General features: G+C 35.8%; 1 protein-coding gene across 1 annotated transcript; it reads right to left on the bottom strand.

Annotated features, from left to right (window-relative positions):
• Positions 1–3,741: 3,741 nt before the first annotated feature.
• LOC132064733 (KH domain-containing protein HEN4-like) lies at positions 3,742–12,276 on the bottom strand. The gene is made up of 7 exons (XM_059457829.1): positions 11,632–12,276; positions 8,557–8,970; positions 8,210–8,473; positions 4,750–5,043; positions 4,580–4,662; positions 4,288–4,399; positions 3,742–4,168 (listed from the first exon to the last, which is right to left on the bottom strand). The coding sequence occupies exons 1-7, from the start codon at positions 12,208–12,210 to the stop codon at positions 4,031–4,033; spliced, it is 1,884 nt and encodes a 627-aa protein (XP_059313812.1). The 5' UTR covers positions 12,211–12,276; the 3' UTR covers positions 3,742–4,030.
• Positions 12,277–15,635: the final 3,359 nt, after the last annotated feature.

Below are 15,635 nucleotides of genomic sequence, written 5' to 3'. Positions count from 1 at the left end.
ACGGGGGATCATTTAATTAGTTATTAATTAGTATTTTTTACCATACTCTTCCACAAAATCAGATTTTAGATTTCTTTTCCATAACCATTTTCTATTCCTTCATCCAATCTTGACATTCAAACGTAAAAAATCAAAAAATTCAAAATTTGAAAACATTCAACGACGATGTATTTGAAGTTTTCAATATTGATTTTCGTTTTTATTTACCCATGTATTTGATAGCATAACTAATGTATTTGAAGTTTCCATCAAACTCCATGTATTTTATATTAAATATCATGTATTTGTGTGAGTAACAATTTGCATCACCCATGCATTTAGTGGTAATGTATTTGAAGTTTTCAATATTGATTTCGTTTTTTATTTACCCATGTATTTGAAGTTTCCAATCAAACCCCATGTATTTTATATTAAATCTCATGTATTTGTGTGAGTAACAATTTGCATCACCCATGTATTTGATGGGATTAATTTGAACAAAATACATAACTATATAAAAACTTACCATGTATTTGCGTCACCTGTATTTGAAACTAGATGAACTGATGGAATTAATTTGAACAAAATATACAAATATATAGAAAAACTTACAAAAATACACCACCAACCACAACAATTGGTAGTTATATCATAGAACATATACAAATACATATATTTTTCATCTTCTCAAAAACCCTAAAAAACTTTCTCTCTCCCATTCTCTCGTGTGCGCCGCCATAACCAACACCACGGCCTGGAGCAAAAACAATCACTTCTACCAAGTTGTTTTTGTGGAAGAATAATAACACAAATAGCAAAAATTTCACGAAACAAAGGAGATGGGATAGAACATGAAAGAGGCCCACTTTGACCACATATGCCTTGAATCGAAATAACCGTACTGAAAATATCGTTTCAGATTGCAATATCCCAAAATGGAAAATCTAATTTTGCAGAAGGGTGAAGAGAGGAAGAAGACGACTATTTTACTGGGCATTCACAGATTCTTCCCTTTTTAAAAAGGTAAGAATTTATGAAAAAGGAGAGAGAATGGTAATGTATATTAAGTGATTAATATTGTTACCATTAAAAGGGGATATGAGATTGGGGGTGCTAATTTTTAGGTGTATTTGTGAAATGGTAATTAAAAGTTACTGTGTAGCTATAATAGTTAAATTAGAAAAGTATTTAAGTATTATTAGTAATTAAAATAAAAGGTAGTTATTACCACTAATTATGTATTAGAAGTAGCTATAACGAGTAAAAATTCCAAAAATAAAATTGTCTTATCTTGATATGCCTAAAAGTGATAAGTAAAAGTGAAAATCTATTTTTGGAATATTGGACAAGTAAAACTGGACGGAGGGAGTAAAAGAATTTTGTATACACCCTCCATCCTAATTTATATGACATTCTTTCATTTTTAGTAAAAAAAAGCGATATCTTTCTATATTTAGTAACAATTCAACTTTAAGATTATCTTTTTACCCTTAATGAAATGGTATCTAGCTAACCACACAAATTTTTATGGTTTCTTTTAGGCCTTACGAAACGTTTCGAAAGTTTTTTTTTTTTTTAATTTCTTAAACTTCGTGCAAAGTCAAATACCCTTATATAAAATGGAACGGAGGGAGTACTAAAACTAAACTTCAGTATTTGAGAATACCGGTTCGACTATTTATATTTGTAAAAGTTAACTTTAGCATTTGAAATATTAGTTAATTAGTAAAATAGTATGATTTTCGTTCACAGTTTTTCAATTTTCAGACTTTTATCACAAGTGAATGCTCATATTTAAATACAATTTTAACTTCTAAATACTCTTTATTAAGTTGAAGTTTCATATATCTTCCAGTTATGTGTGATTGTTGCGTGCTCCCTTTTGAATGATTCCTTCTTTTCTTTTTTCGATGATTTAAAGGCGACACCATTTCCCTCCTATGTTGTAAAAGGAAAGTCCATATCTTTATCTTTCTGCAACCCTTCGATGGTGTCCCTCAATTCATAAGTACCCGCTTGATTACCCATTAGATAAGAGGAAGATATCGGTTTCAATCAAACGTTGTCCAAACGCCTACTTACAGCCCTTTTGGATTGGCTTATAAGTTGCTTATAAGCTGTTTTTAGCTTTTTTGAGTGTTTGACTAGTCAGCTTAAAGCATTTTTGTGTTTAAAATAAGCCCAAAAAAATAATTAGGCTTGTTTGGCTTAACTTAAAAAAAACAGCTTATAAGCTGCTTTTTTTAAGCCCATCCAAACAGGCTCTTAGTAGGAGCTTTAGAGAAAAACTAATGAAACTAGTCAAATCCAAAAACTAACATATACTTGGGTTTGATCCATTTCGCATTAATTGTTACTTGGTTTAGTTTGATTTCCTTTTTACAATATATACCTTTAACAAAAAACACTATAAGGAAACATGTTTATTTTTAAATATTTATTTTTTATAATATTTACAGAAAAAATTACTACTGTTTTCATAGTGTTCTCTTCTTCTTTTCCTCTCTTGTCTGAGGTTTAATTTTAACCAACTGTTCCATATTCCCCTTCAAAGTGTGATGATGGAAAAGTTGTGTCTGGATTAGATTTCGTCTAATCCTTAAAAGATTTTTTTTTTTAATGCAAATATTGTCCAAAAGAATATATTTGTAAGAATGGTCATCTAATCCTAACTTTTAATGGTTACCATTGCGTAAAGAGCCAAGTAGAAATTAAATGTTGTTTGTTTAACTTCACTCAAAGTATAATGACTTTGGAGTCATGATGCTTGGAATCTGCACATGAAAAGTGAGAACAATGTCCTTACATACGCAGAAGAAAGAACGTGTATGTGCATTTAAAGCATTGATTAGGTACCTTGATTGTTTATTTTAATCAGGCATAAACAGTAACGTATTATTTAAACCATGAAAAGTAAGCTAAAACCATATGATTGATATATTCGCATGGTATATGAATAAGGAAAAAGCGAACCGAAAAGATCAAACGGTCGTTGGTTTAATCGGTTTATATATTCACAATATGACATAATTAGTTAAATTTAAGTTTTTTTTTTTTTTTTTTAGTTTCTCATCCGGTATCCGGTACCCACATTGGGGCCCGATTAAATCCGGATTCGTGCCGGGTAGTCCCAATTGGTGGGAGGCAAAGCACTTCACTACAATGGTATTTCCGTCACGGAAATTTCGAACTTTCGAGGCATCTTGATTAAGGATGAAGTAGTACAAGCCACTACACCATTAATATACATAGCATAATTATGAGATGTCCTAATAAAAATGACGATTCATTTAAATTGTCTGTTTAGTGAAAACTTGCGTATTACTTAATTGCTTAATGTCGACCACAAAGAAAAAAGAGTGCACAAGTTACCTTTTTAAGAAACTGCATAAACAGATAAATTGCATGAGAATTGTACAAGCCCCGACCTTTTTATCTTTCTCATATGTTATACGAAGGGTATAGGTCTTTTAAATTCCGTGAGTGGTGTGGCTACCGAGATCAATGCAGTCAATTATGTCTCTCTTATTCAATAAATGAGATCAATATTTAATATTAGACAATAAACTAATATATGAATCCTTAATAACTATGTTTCTCCATTTAAATTCATCTCAAGCCTAATACAAAATCAAAATAAAAATACTAAAAGTTCCTCTATCCTCTATGTTTCCTATTATAGCATAAAATCTCGGTATGACCACAAGTATCACATATATGGAGAAAGTTTATCATTTCACTCAAACATGAGATAAAAGCAAATAAAGATGTCAACTAATCCACTTTCAAATGAAAGAATAAACGCTTGCGCATATTAACACATTATAACGGCATAGTCAATTGGATATACCAAAAAAAAAAAAAAAAAAAAAAAGGTCTTATTTCCTAAGGTATCCTCAAAAGACCAAAAACAACAACCTTAAAGTCATCACGTCACATAGTATACAAAGTATGTTATGGATGAACGGCTACTTGAAAAAAGTAAATTAGCTGCTAAAAGAGATCAAACTGTACTAGTTCAGTGTACAAAATTGGGCTCCATCTGATAAGTTCACGGTGATTCAGTTAGTATGAATGCCTGAAGGAGGCTCTGAGCTGCCTGGGTTTCATCCGGAGTCCCAGAGATCACAATAATCCTGTCAGTTGTTCCTGGGCGGGGCTCGTGTACCATGACCTTTGCTCCTGAAATCTGATTCAATCCAAGATTAAACGCCAGTACAAAAATGAATGAAGTACAATGAAATATGAGTTTAAGAATCCTGTGCACCTTCCACGACAGCAATTAATAAGGGCAAAAGGCTAATATACCTGTCTTAAACGAGTTATGTTGCTCCCCTTCTCCCCATACACAGAGCTGATAATGTTTTCAGGAACCAAGATCTCCACAGTCGTATTGGTCACAATGGCAGATCTGCTTCCACTGCAAGCAATAGAAAAATGCAAGAAGGGGCTTTGAGATCATCTCTATAATGACCATTTGGAAAATCTAGACAGGGCAAATTTTCATAAAAATCATATTACAGGGAGTCCACCCTCGTAATTAATCCAGGTCACAGGTGAAAAAGCATTAAGTGCTTGTGAAGTAGTGCAATACACTGACCTTCCAAGTTCTATGCCGCCTTTAACTGAATTAGATCCTTTGCCGACATCAAAAACACCTCTTTGGTTTACTCCTTGTCGTGTCTAATAGCAAAAGCCACCGGAAATGTTTAAAAATAAGTCAGTGAATATGTATAAACTAAAGTGAACAAACATTAATCAGTTCACCACCTGTGATGACCACAGCCCTGGTGATGGAGGATGATCTATCTTGTTGGAAATTGCAAGGTTATCAATAGATCGCGTTAATTCAGAATGCTGATTGATACCATGTGAGACACCACTAGACCGATGAAATCCAAAAGGAGATTCCTTCATTTGGCCAGAGGGACTACTTTCAGGTGCCAACGAAGAGCTGTTTCTGCTGACCCCAGCATTTGACACCTTCGCTGCCAAGAGGTTATCACGCAACCGACCAGTGACATTTCGTAAAGCATCTTGTACGTTTACAAACTCACCTGCAATCTAAACAACAATACAATCTCAGTGCAACAGAAACACCAAAATGTCTGATTTGAATAGGTCCGAAAACCCACAAAAAGGACATATCAGAATTTCCCTTCAATACCTATGACGACAAACGGATATTTTATTTATTTTTTATTAGATAAATATTTAGAAACTCACTTTCAATCTTTAAACCTTCTCCTTTGATAGGTTAAGATGCACAGTTTTCACCACGAATGGAGAAAAAGATGCTTTTGAATGGTAATCCATGTTCCGTTAACCAAATAGCCTAAACTAGTAAAATTGTAGAACTTCTTACGCATCAAAAATTGCTTCATTGAGTATTGTTTTCTCTTGATTCTACGAAACCATATTTGAATTGCTTATACATGGGCAAGATCAGCAATATCTTTTTTTGCATATCAACAGTGAAATTCTCAGTATTAGTAAACAGGAGCCCTGTTGGATTTTTCTCTTCTAAAAAGGGGCTAAGGCAGGGAGACCCACTCTCCCCATTCCTATTTATTTTGGCCATGGAGGGACTCTCTCAAATGCTAGCAAAGGCCAAAGAGCTACAGTGGATTCAAGGGTTCCAGGTGGGTAGAGATCCTGCTACCACAGTCAATGTTTCTCATCTACTCTATGCAGATGACACCTTGATTTTATGTGGAGCAGACAGTCAGCAAATTCACAACCTCAACATTACTCTTATGGTCTTTGAATCCATTTCTGGTCTACACATCAACATGCTCAAGAGCATTATTTATCCTGTTAATGAGGTTCCCAATCTAGAGGAACTAGCTGACATTCTGAGTTGCAACGTAGGCTCCTTTCCCACCACTTATCTGGGCCTACCATTAGGTGCTAACTTCAAATCCGCTGTGATTTGGAATGGAGTAATTGAAAAGATGGAGAATCGACTAGCTACATGGCAACTACAGTACCTATCTATGGGGGGCAGACTCACTCTAATCAACAGTGTATTGGATAGTATTCCTACATATTGTATGTCTTTATTTCCTTTGCCAGGTTCAGTCTTGAAGCAGATAGACAGGTTAAGGAGAAAATTTTTGTGGGAAGGTAACAGCCAAACTCATAAGTTCTCTCTGTTGACATGGCAGAAAGTTATTCTACCCAAGGCTCAAGGGGGGTTGGGAATTAGAGACCCAAAGCTGCACAACAAAAGTTTGCTTATGAAGTGGCTTTGGAGATATGGGCAGAATGAGGCAGGGTATTGGAGGGACATCATCAAAGCAAAGCATGGATCTCATGACCATTGGAGCCCAAAGAAGAGTACAGAACCTCATGGTGTAGGAGTCTGGAAACACATTAGCAGTTTTCAGGATGATTTTTTCCAGAAAGTTTTTTTCAAAGCTGGTAATGGAATCAAGATAAGATTTTGGTTAGACGAATGGATTGGGGACACTACTCTAAAGGAATCCTTTCCTAGGATGTTCCAGATAGCTACCAACAAGGAAGCAACAGTTGCCCAATATAGAGTGGAAACATATTTGGAGGACAAGACAACCTCTTAGGGTCTCTTGTTTTACCTGGACAGCCCTTCATAAGGCTTGCCTTACTCAAGACAATCTCAGGAAAAGGGGCATCATTCTCATCAATAGATGTTTTTTCTGCAAACAAGACAATGAGAGTGTCAATCATCTCTTTTTGCATTGCCCCATAACAGCTAACATATGGCATTTCTTCTTTTCTCTGTTTGGTCTCCAGTGGGTGATGCCCCTTTCCATCAAAGATGCTTATGTTAGCTGATATGCTGGAGAGTTGACAAGACCATCAAAAGGATCTGGAGGATGATCCCAGCAGCAATCTTTTGGAGTATTTGCATAGAGAGAAACTGCAGATGTTTTGATGGAATATCAACTTCCATAAGTATCATTAAGGCTAGATGTTTAGTTACTCTTTTCAGCTGGCACTTTTTCTCCCCTGTAAACAGTGTGGATAGTTTTTTGGATTTCGTTAGCTCCCTAACTCTAGCACAGTAGGGTCTTAGGGGATATCTTTTTGGATCTTTTGACTGGTTTACAGGTTTTTGTTCAGCTAGCTTCATGTTAATTCTTGTTTGAAGCAGCTTTATGCTTAGTTGTAACCTCTGCATCTTCTTGATGCCATTCTAATACATTTTAATTACTTCACCGAAAAAAAAAGATCACCAATCTCCAGCGAAAAGATTAACAAAAGACAAAGCTGTGACTCATGATGATCTTGACAGTGTCTACTAAGCACCAACAGATAAGCTTTTTGCACCGACTCAGCTCAAATATATTAAAAGAGAAGTGCCAAAATAGTTGTCTGTATTAACAAACCTAAGGTTTTTTCCTTTTTCCCAAGAAATTTCAGGAAAGCTCACAAGAAACTTACATATTGTGTGACCTAAAAGTGCACTACCCTAATATTTTGACATCAAGTGTATACCACTCAGAATTAATGCACCAGTCCAGATTAACTAGTTGAGACCACTCATTTGCATTTAAAAAATGCCATTCTAAAGAACTAAGCTAATGGAATATCATTCAAGTAAAACTTACTGAAGATTGCTATGCATGACTGAGAACCAAATTTTTGAGCTTCAACAGAGCAAACTGAAACTTAAGTCATATAATTCAATCACTACTTTAGCTTCGGATTGCCCGGACCATTTTCAGTAGGGAATGAACCAAACCTAGATGAACTAATATGGCAATCGTGATAATTATGACACGGACAATTTACTCAATTTATCCCAAAAAGTATAATTTACTATCAAACTTAAAAGGTAAATGGTACGACAGATAATGCTGCCTACACGCGAATTAGCTTCCGAGGTTGAGCAAGTCTAATTTCACTACTGGATTTGCGAATAAATGCTGTGTAGGGCCACCTCGAATGGCGTGAATCGCATGGGGAAGACCCACAGGTACGTCTTCTGGGGAATCTGGTCGAAAAATCGGCCGGCACCACCCGACTAGAGGGACTGAGAAATTAATTGAGTACAAATCTTATCTTCAAGCTTTACCTTATTCGGATCGTTCGGAGGGCGATCACTAAATGAAGCCCTTCGCTTCTTTCGGAGGTGCTGACCCACAACGAGGCATATATGACTAGATTACTTTTAGATATATGGTACATTAGTAAAAATATGTCTATAGTTTGAAGATAAGAAAGACCAAAGGCTGAATAATCTCACCTGTACAACTTCATCATTGACCGAGACACACTTAGGAACTTGGTCACCTCTAAATATTCGTATGCTGGTACCTGTCTCCTTCCTGATCTCCGAAATTATTGCGCCTCCCTTACCCAATAAACAACCAACTTGGCTATGTGCCACCGCAAGTCGAAATGTAATTAGTGATCTTGTGCCCAAATTCATACCCGAGCCAGCGTCCAGAATCCGATCAAAAACAAGAACAACAGCGGTTTGTGCTGGAGATTTCCGTAATTCTAGATTCTAGATAAAAAGAAAACTAAATCACTTGACCCACATACTACAGATAAAAAAATATATGCAAGACAAAAGAACATACAACTAACCTCCAATGCAGAAATAGTTATCATTCGCTCGTTGCAGTCAACAACATTTGGCCCAACAGCGATGCTTGCTCCGCTATCGTTCTGAAGAGCCCTAACAATTGCTCCACCCTTTCCAATTATAGACCCTACCTTATCATTTGTGCAGAGAACCCTAAAAGCAACCTCTTGTAATGGCGTTTTTGAATCAATGCTGGAAAATTTGTCAGCATCTGAGAATGAGCTTGTGGTTATTGGCTGTGACATTGAACTCCTTTGTGCAGGTAGATCAACTGGTTGAGGAGGCAAAGTCTGCTCGACGTCCAACTCAAGTGGTGCATTCTCAACCGTTCTATTCCTTTCCACAGAGAAACAATGTTGAAGGCGGCGACTGACAGCAACAAGCGCTTTCTTGACGGCCAGAATTTCCCCTTCTATCTGCCATTAACCAACAATTAATACATCAGAAATCTTCTGTCATATTCACTGTGCCGCTACCATTTACTTAAAGAAATTCACACTATAACACAGATTTTCTTGGTAAAGTACACAGCTAAGAGTTAACGTTTTTGCATCAACGCTTTCAATAAATTACTATGCATTTACAGTTTCACCGAGGGTCATGCAATCTCTTTTGCTGTACATAATGGCTGCAACTAACAGGGGTCATGACAGCAGGGTATTATAACATGTGAGAATAGGAATTCTGAAGGAGTAGCTCAAAGAAATTCACAAGCTTTTAGACTTCACTAGTAACGCTTCTGCAGATCCACTACAAGCTAAAATCAATTTTGCTGATGATTTGCATTGTTTCAAACTGACAACTTGATTCTTCAAAATAGAAGGGTGAAAGAAAACTGAAAAATAAAAAAGGAAATGTCACTGTATGCTACTTGGCAATACAAATTGTTTGGTTTGCGGACAACCGATACATGGATTATAGTGCAAGATATAGATTGTAATAATGTGATTAAAAGTAACTACATCACATCGATGTATTTGGACAATCTTGTGCGCAAGTAGCTAAATTACATCGATGTATTCGGACAATCTTGTGCGCAAGTAATTAAATCAAATCGATGTATTCGGACAATCTTGTGCGCAGGTAACTAAATTACATCGATGTATTCGGACAATCTTGTGCGCAGGTGACTAAATTACATCGATGTATTCGGACAATCTTGTGCGCAGGTGACTAAATTACATCGATATATTCGGACAATCTTGTGCGCTGGTAACTAAATTACATCGATGTATTCGGACAATATTGTGCGCACCTCAACTGTTAGATCCTCGTATTAAAAGCTAAAACATGCATTTGGTTTTATAGGGTGAAGATTTGTTAGCAATAATATACTGTGGCTGAATTACGATTTTATTCAAAGTATTACTGGTTTCGTAACGGTATGTGATAATAAAATAATTAGCTTATTATAATAAAAATTAAATAAACGGAAAAGGAGATGCACGAATGCTCTAGTGCGGAGGTGTGAGAGGTTGGCTATGGACGGTTTCAGGAGAGGTAGAGGTAGGCCGAAGAAGCATTGGGGAGAGGTGATTAGACAAGACATGGCGCAGTCCCGGCTTACCAAGGACATGACCTTAAATAGGAGATTATGGAGAAGGCTACTAGCTAGTTGAGCGCTGTCCCTATCCTTTCATACTAATAGTCGTAGTATTACTCCTATAATTTCTTGTCCTTCGGTTTCTGCTACTATTTATTGTATCTTGTACTTCACTTATCGTATTAATTTGTGGTTGTTACTGCTCCTTTTTTGTGGTTGTTAGTGCTCTATCATGCTTTTTATAGTATGCTGTCATGACTTACTCGTTTCCGTTATTTCATTTTCCGTACTGCTTGAATTGCTTGTCCTTATGTCGACGTCTACCGAAAACCACCTCTCTACCTCCAAAGGTAGGGGTTACGTCTACTTCCATTCAACCCTTCCCAGACCCCACTTTGTGGATTTCACTAGGTATCTTGTTGTTGTAGTAGTATCTCAACTAGAGCACTTCGAAAAAAGTTAAATTGGAGATAAGTAAACTCTTTAGACATGAAAATTCCGTGTTAAGCACTTGTTTTTCTAATCAGCTTATGTTAAACACTTTCTTATAATTCAAAAATCAATACTACAAACAAAAGAGATGGTTAACTAAACAATACCTGAAAGGGTTTTGGCTATTTATCTGATCTAATATTGCTAATATGTGATAGGTTAGCAATATTAGATCAACATTTATTACTCTCTTCCCGCGTAAATGTTATTACCATAAATAAAACCTGAAACTATGCCGTGTGAGATTTCATACTGAAATCCATTGTGGTAACCATACACATAGTTATTTGGAAATCCATTGTGGTAACCGTACACATAGTTATTTGATCTAATATGTGTAGGGTTAGCAATATTAGATCAACATTTAGTACTTCTCTTCCCGCGTAAATCCTATTACCATAAATAAAACCTGAAACTATGCCCGTTTGAGATTTCATAACGAAATCCATTGTGGAATAACCGTACGCATAGTTATTTGATTTAATATTGCTAATATGTGTACAGGTAGCAATATTAGATCAACATTTAGTACCTCTCTTTCCGCATAAACATTATTACCATAATTAAACCTTGAAACTATGCCCGTGTGTGATTTCGTACTTAAAACCGTTGTGGAATAACCGTACACACGGATTTCGGTACGAAATCACACACTCCCATAGTTGCAGGCTTTATTTATGGTAATAATATTCTGGGAAAGAGGTACTAAATGTTGAGTTTATTTCCTCCCGTACCTCAAACCTAATGAGCCCTATTAACATCACAATGAAATCACGCGGGAAACATCAAATACGAGGTAATACACTTACAAATCATGCCTATAAAATCAGCTACAATTACAAATAGTTCACCTTTTGTTGGTGTCCGTTTAAACAAGTAAAATTTAAAACTTTTGAAAATAGGGAATGAGCAGAGGCAACCTAAAGTTGAATCCTACATATGAATCATGAAACATATCTGCCCAATTTGATTGTCTGTTCTTCATACAAGATAACTAGAAAACCAAAGCTATTATGCAATTAAATTGCAAGATATTAATTACCTCGACAATTTCATCATTAGACGAAGCACAAGATGGCAACTTATCTGAAGTTAATACTCTAATCCTACATCCATTTTCTCTTCTTATTGCATCAATTACTTTCCCACCTTTACCCATCAATGCACCAACCTGATTACCCTTAACCAACAACCTACACGAAATCACATTCTCCGCAGCCAAAACAACTCCATTATTTTCAGCTGTTACTTCAATCACCCTCTCGAAAACCCTAACAAGCGCCTCCTGTGCAGCGGAAACCTCAATTTCATCTTCATCATTCCAATGCTGCTCATCTCCAATGGGGCCTGAGAACCTTATCTTCTTGTTAACTAAAGCGGAGGCTACAACGACGATGAGGCGGTTGTGGTCAGAGTTGGGTGTGGAAACATCAACATGAATTTTAGCAGAGGTGTCTTGTTGAAGTTGCCTGATGATGGAACCTGATTTTCCGATAACTCCTCCGACACGAGAAGCATGACAGAGGAGGCGGAAGACAACGCGTTTCGGTGGTGGAAGACGTGAGTTGTCGGTGGAAACGGCGGCGGTGGTGGTGGCGGAGGGGACGAGGTTGGGATGCATTAGTGCAGTACCCGTAAGACTGAGTTTTTCTGTGTTTGATAGAAAAAAAAAGGTGTTTTTCTAGCCTAGCCCTATATTTATGTTAAAGACTGATGGGTGGACTTCTGTCCTATATTGACTTTGACTTGTAAATGGCAAAAAAGTATCTTACTTTTTTTAGGGCTTTTTTTTTTTTTTTTTTTTTTTTTTTGTAATTCTGATATTATATTTTGTTCTCTTATTTTTGGGATCTAAACTTGGTAGAGACGACCTTTGAAGTCTATATTTGTTTACTATTGATATTTTGTCCCTTTAGGGGCATCCGATAAAAAACACTATAGTAATAATATTTTGGTTTGAATTAATGCTAATAAGCTTTTTTGTTTTGGTTTTTGATAGTAAATAATTAAAAAATTAACTTAAATTGTCATCCACCCAACTACTTAAATTAAAATTAGTTGTTAGACATATAATATTATACATACATATGTACATATATGTATGTATGTATAAAAGCAATGTTTTAGTGGTCGCACCGAAAGTATGCTGGAGGTTGGCGGAAGATGATGTTACACGGCGTTCAAAACCTGTCTTAAAGTGAATGAATTAGAAAGACATAAAGAAATGAGATGACTCTTTCTTGAACTATATCATAAATAGATCTTCTCCTCCACACCAACCACGAGTTTTTCTCTATTCCTTTCGTATTTCGTCGTAACGTCCTTTCTCTATACCTCTTGTATTTCGTCGTAACGTTCTTAATGCTAGGGTTTGGATTCCCATTTAGGTCTGATTCGGATCCCTCCGTTGTTTTCTTTTCCTTCCGCACCTTTTCCTCAAAATGAGAAAGAAGATGATACACTTCAATTGTATTATTTAAGTGCTTATTGCTTGCCAAAATTCCTATTTCTAAAATTGGTAGGTCACCGGGTTATTCATATAAGTCATACTTTCCGTGATTTTTCCATGTTGCAACTTTCGTACCCATTCGGTCGATCCGGAATGGATCGGTTAAACATTCCATTAAGTAGCTTGGTCTTGACTCTTCTATGTGGTATTATATATATATATATATATATATATATATATACACACACCATACTTTCATATCAAAACTGGGAATGATGGACTTTCTGGGCCAAAGACTATCCTTTCAGCTCTTTCGGGAAAAGTCGCTTCCTTTTCCCGAGGACTTTTCTGTGGCTGTCTCCTGTCCGCCTTCCAGTGGGGAACCCGATCGTCGCTCTGCTACGTTTGGCCCAACATCATGCTACTCAGATTATATGCTTAACACATGCAAGTCGAATCTTGGTTTCCGGAGTTCGAAAGAGAAGGGCAAGAAGAGCGGTAAAGGAATTGGTCAACTTATCAGGCTCATGACCTATATTCTACTATATAGAAGAGTGAAGACTTAGGACGACCAAGGGCAATTTCGTCAATCTCGAAAAAGCCAAGCTTTGAGCAGTTGTACATTCTGTTGTGGGAGTATAAGATTCACAAAAAAACCAAGCCTTAATGATTTATTTCCTAGGACAGATGTCCCCCGCTAGCAGTGATAGTCCCAATTCTTCATGTCAGAGCAACAGGAATAGAGGGGGCCCACATGTCCTATCTTGGAGGATTGGGCTCCTCTCCATTTCTCCTCTCTCCATTTTCCCCAAATTCTAACTTAGATTAGGGACACATGGTATAAGTTAAAATTAATGGCTAAGATTTAATTGACTAAAACAAAGTCCTAAGCATGATTTAAATAATCAAATAACTTGTCCATAAAATTAAAAACTTTTCTCGCTCTTCCTATTTTTCCTCCCACAGCCGTATCATTAGTCTTCCAATTTTACTTGAATTAATGACTTACTATTTATCTTCCATTTTTTTGTTTTTGAGTTAATCATTTCATTGCTATTTTCTCTTTAAAGTTAGAAATCGCAGGGATATGACACTTCAATATTTTTTATTAACTAGGTGCCTTAATCACAAGACTACTATGATTATCTTATTCACATATATTCTTATTAAATCTATTATTAACGTTTTTGTAATGATTCAAAGCAACTCAGATTTCCTCTTTGCTACACAATTAGCCTAGCCTAATAAAATTTGTGAAGAAAATGTCATGAAACTTGCCCTATAGCAGCCTCCATACAGTGGCATTTTCATGTAGTGGAAGAGTGCTATCTAATTACCGCAACGAAAAACACACAAATTACAAATGTTTGATTCCTAAAAAATCGAAAATGGATAAGGAAGGACGACTATACGGCTGTAGGAGAAAAAATAGGAAGAGAGAGTGAAAAGAATTTAATTTATGGACAAGTTATTTAATTATCTAAATCATGGTTAGGGCTTTGTTTTAGTCAATTAAATCTTAGCCATTAATTTTAACTTATGCCATGTGTCCCTAATCTAGAGTCCGTTTGAATTGGCTTATAAGTTGCTTATAAAATTTGTTTTAATTTTTTGAGTGTTTGGGTAGGCCAATCATTTGTCTTAAAATAAAGGTCAAAAAAATAATTAAGTTATCTAAAAGCGAGTTTATAAGCCAAAAAAAAATAAGTTGGGCTACCCCAACTTATTTTTTTGGGGATAACTACATAGCATAACTAATATTACTACATATTTATATTTAGTAGCTATAGTTTAAAATAATTACATTCCATAGCTAATAATTATATGTTAAATACAACTTATATTTATATATATATAAAAAGTAAAATACTACATCATTTGAAATATACTTCTCTCTCTTGTTGCTCTCTTCCCTCTTTTCTCTCTCGCCCATCTCTCTTCTCCTTCTCTCTTCACTGCTCTCTTCCCTCTTTCCTCTCTCGCCCATCTCTCTTCTCCCACAATTTTCTCTCCTTTTCCCTTCTTCGCCATTGGAGCAAAGCAATTGAAGCTAAAATCACTTTTTCTTCAATCAAAGCTTGTAGGAAAGTGTTTTTTTTTTCTTCTTTTTCTTCAATCAAAGATTCGACATGGTGGAATGAATCCATGGCCACCGCCACCATCGTCTCACCATCGTCAAATCAGATTTTTAAGATTTGAGTGTATTTTCTCGACTAAGCATATTTTATTTTTTGTATCTTAGATGGGATGTATTTTAAGGGTTGTTGTTGTTGTTGCGAAATTTAAAGTAGATCTGGCGAAAATCGTTGTCATACCGTGGCTTTTTAGGTCAAAATTTCGGTACGGATCGAAAAATCACGATTCTTTTTCAGTGTATTCATTAATTTTTAGCATACAATTCATTGTATTCATTAATTTTTTCGTTGTATTTGTTGTTTATTTGTCGTGTATACAATGTTTTTCGCTTGTATTTGTTAATTTTTTGGTGTATCTATGTTGTATACAGTATTTTTCGCATGTATACATTTGTATACATATCGGAAAATATGATGCATTTGTGTAATTATTGATGTATATGTATTCAGTTTTTTACTTAT

The sequence above is a fragment of the Lycium ferocissimum genome, chromosome 7 (genome assembly GCF_029784015.1).
Source record: "Lycium ferocissimum isolate CSIRO_LF1 chromosome 7, AGI_CSIRO_Lferr_CH_V1, whole genome shotgun sequence".
Lineage (NCBI taxonomy): Eukaryota > Viridiplantae > Streptophyta > Magnoliopsida > Solanales > Solanaceae > Lycium > Lycium ferocissimum.
The sequence above is the reverse complement of the archived record's forward strand: the minus strand, read 5'-3'. Positions and strand labels throughout refer to the sequence as shown.

Excerpts from the sequence above, each read along its gene's own strand:
- LOC132064733 (XM_059457829.1), bottom strand. The coding sequence starts at position 12,210 with ATGCATCCCAACCTCGTCCCCTCCGCCACCACCACCGCCGCCGTTTCC. Across the intron at positions 8,474-8,556 it reads TAACTATTTCTGCATTGGAG|AATCTAGAATTACGGAAATC; the intron begins GTTAGTTGTATG and ends CTTTTTATCTAG. Across the intron at positions 4,663-4,749 it reads CAGGGCTGTGGTCATCACAG|ACACGACAAGGAGTAAACCA; the intron begins GTGGTGAACTGA and ends TTTTGCTATTAG.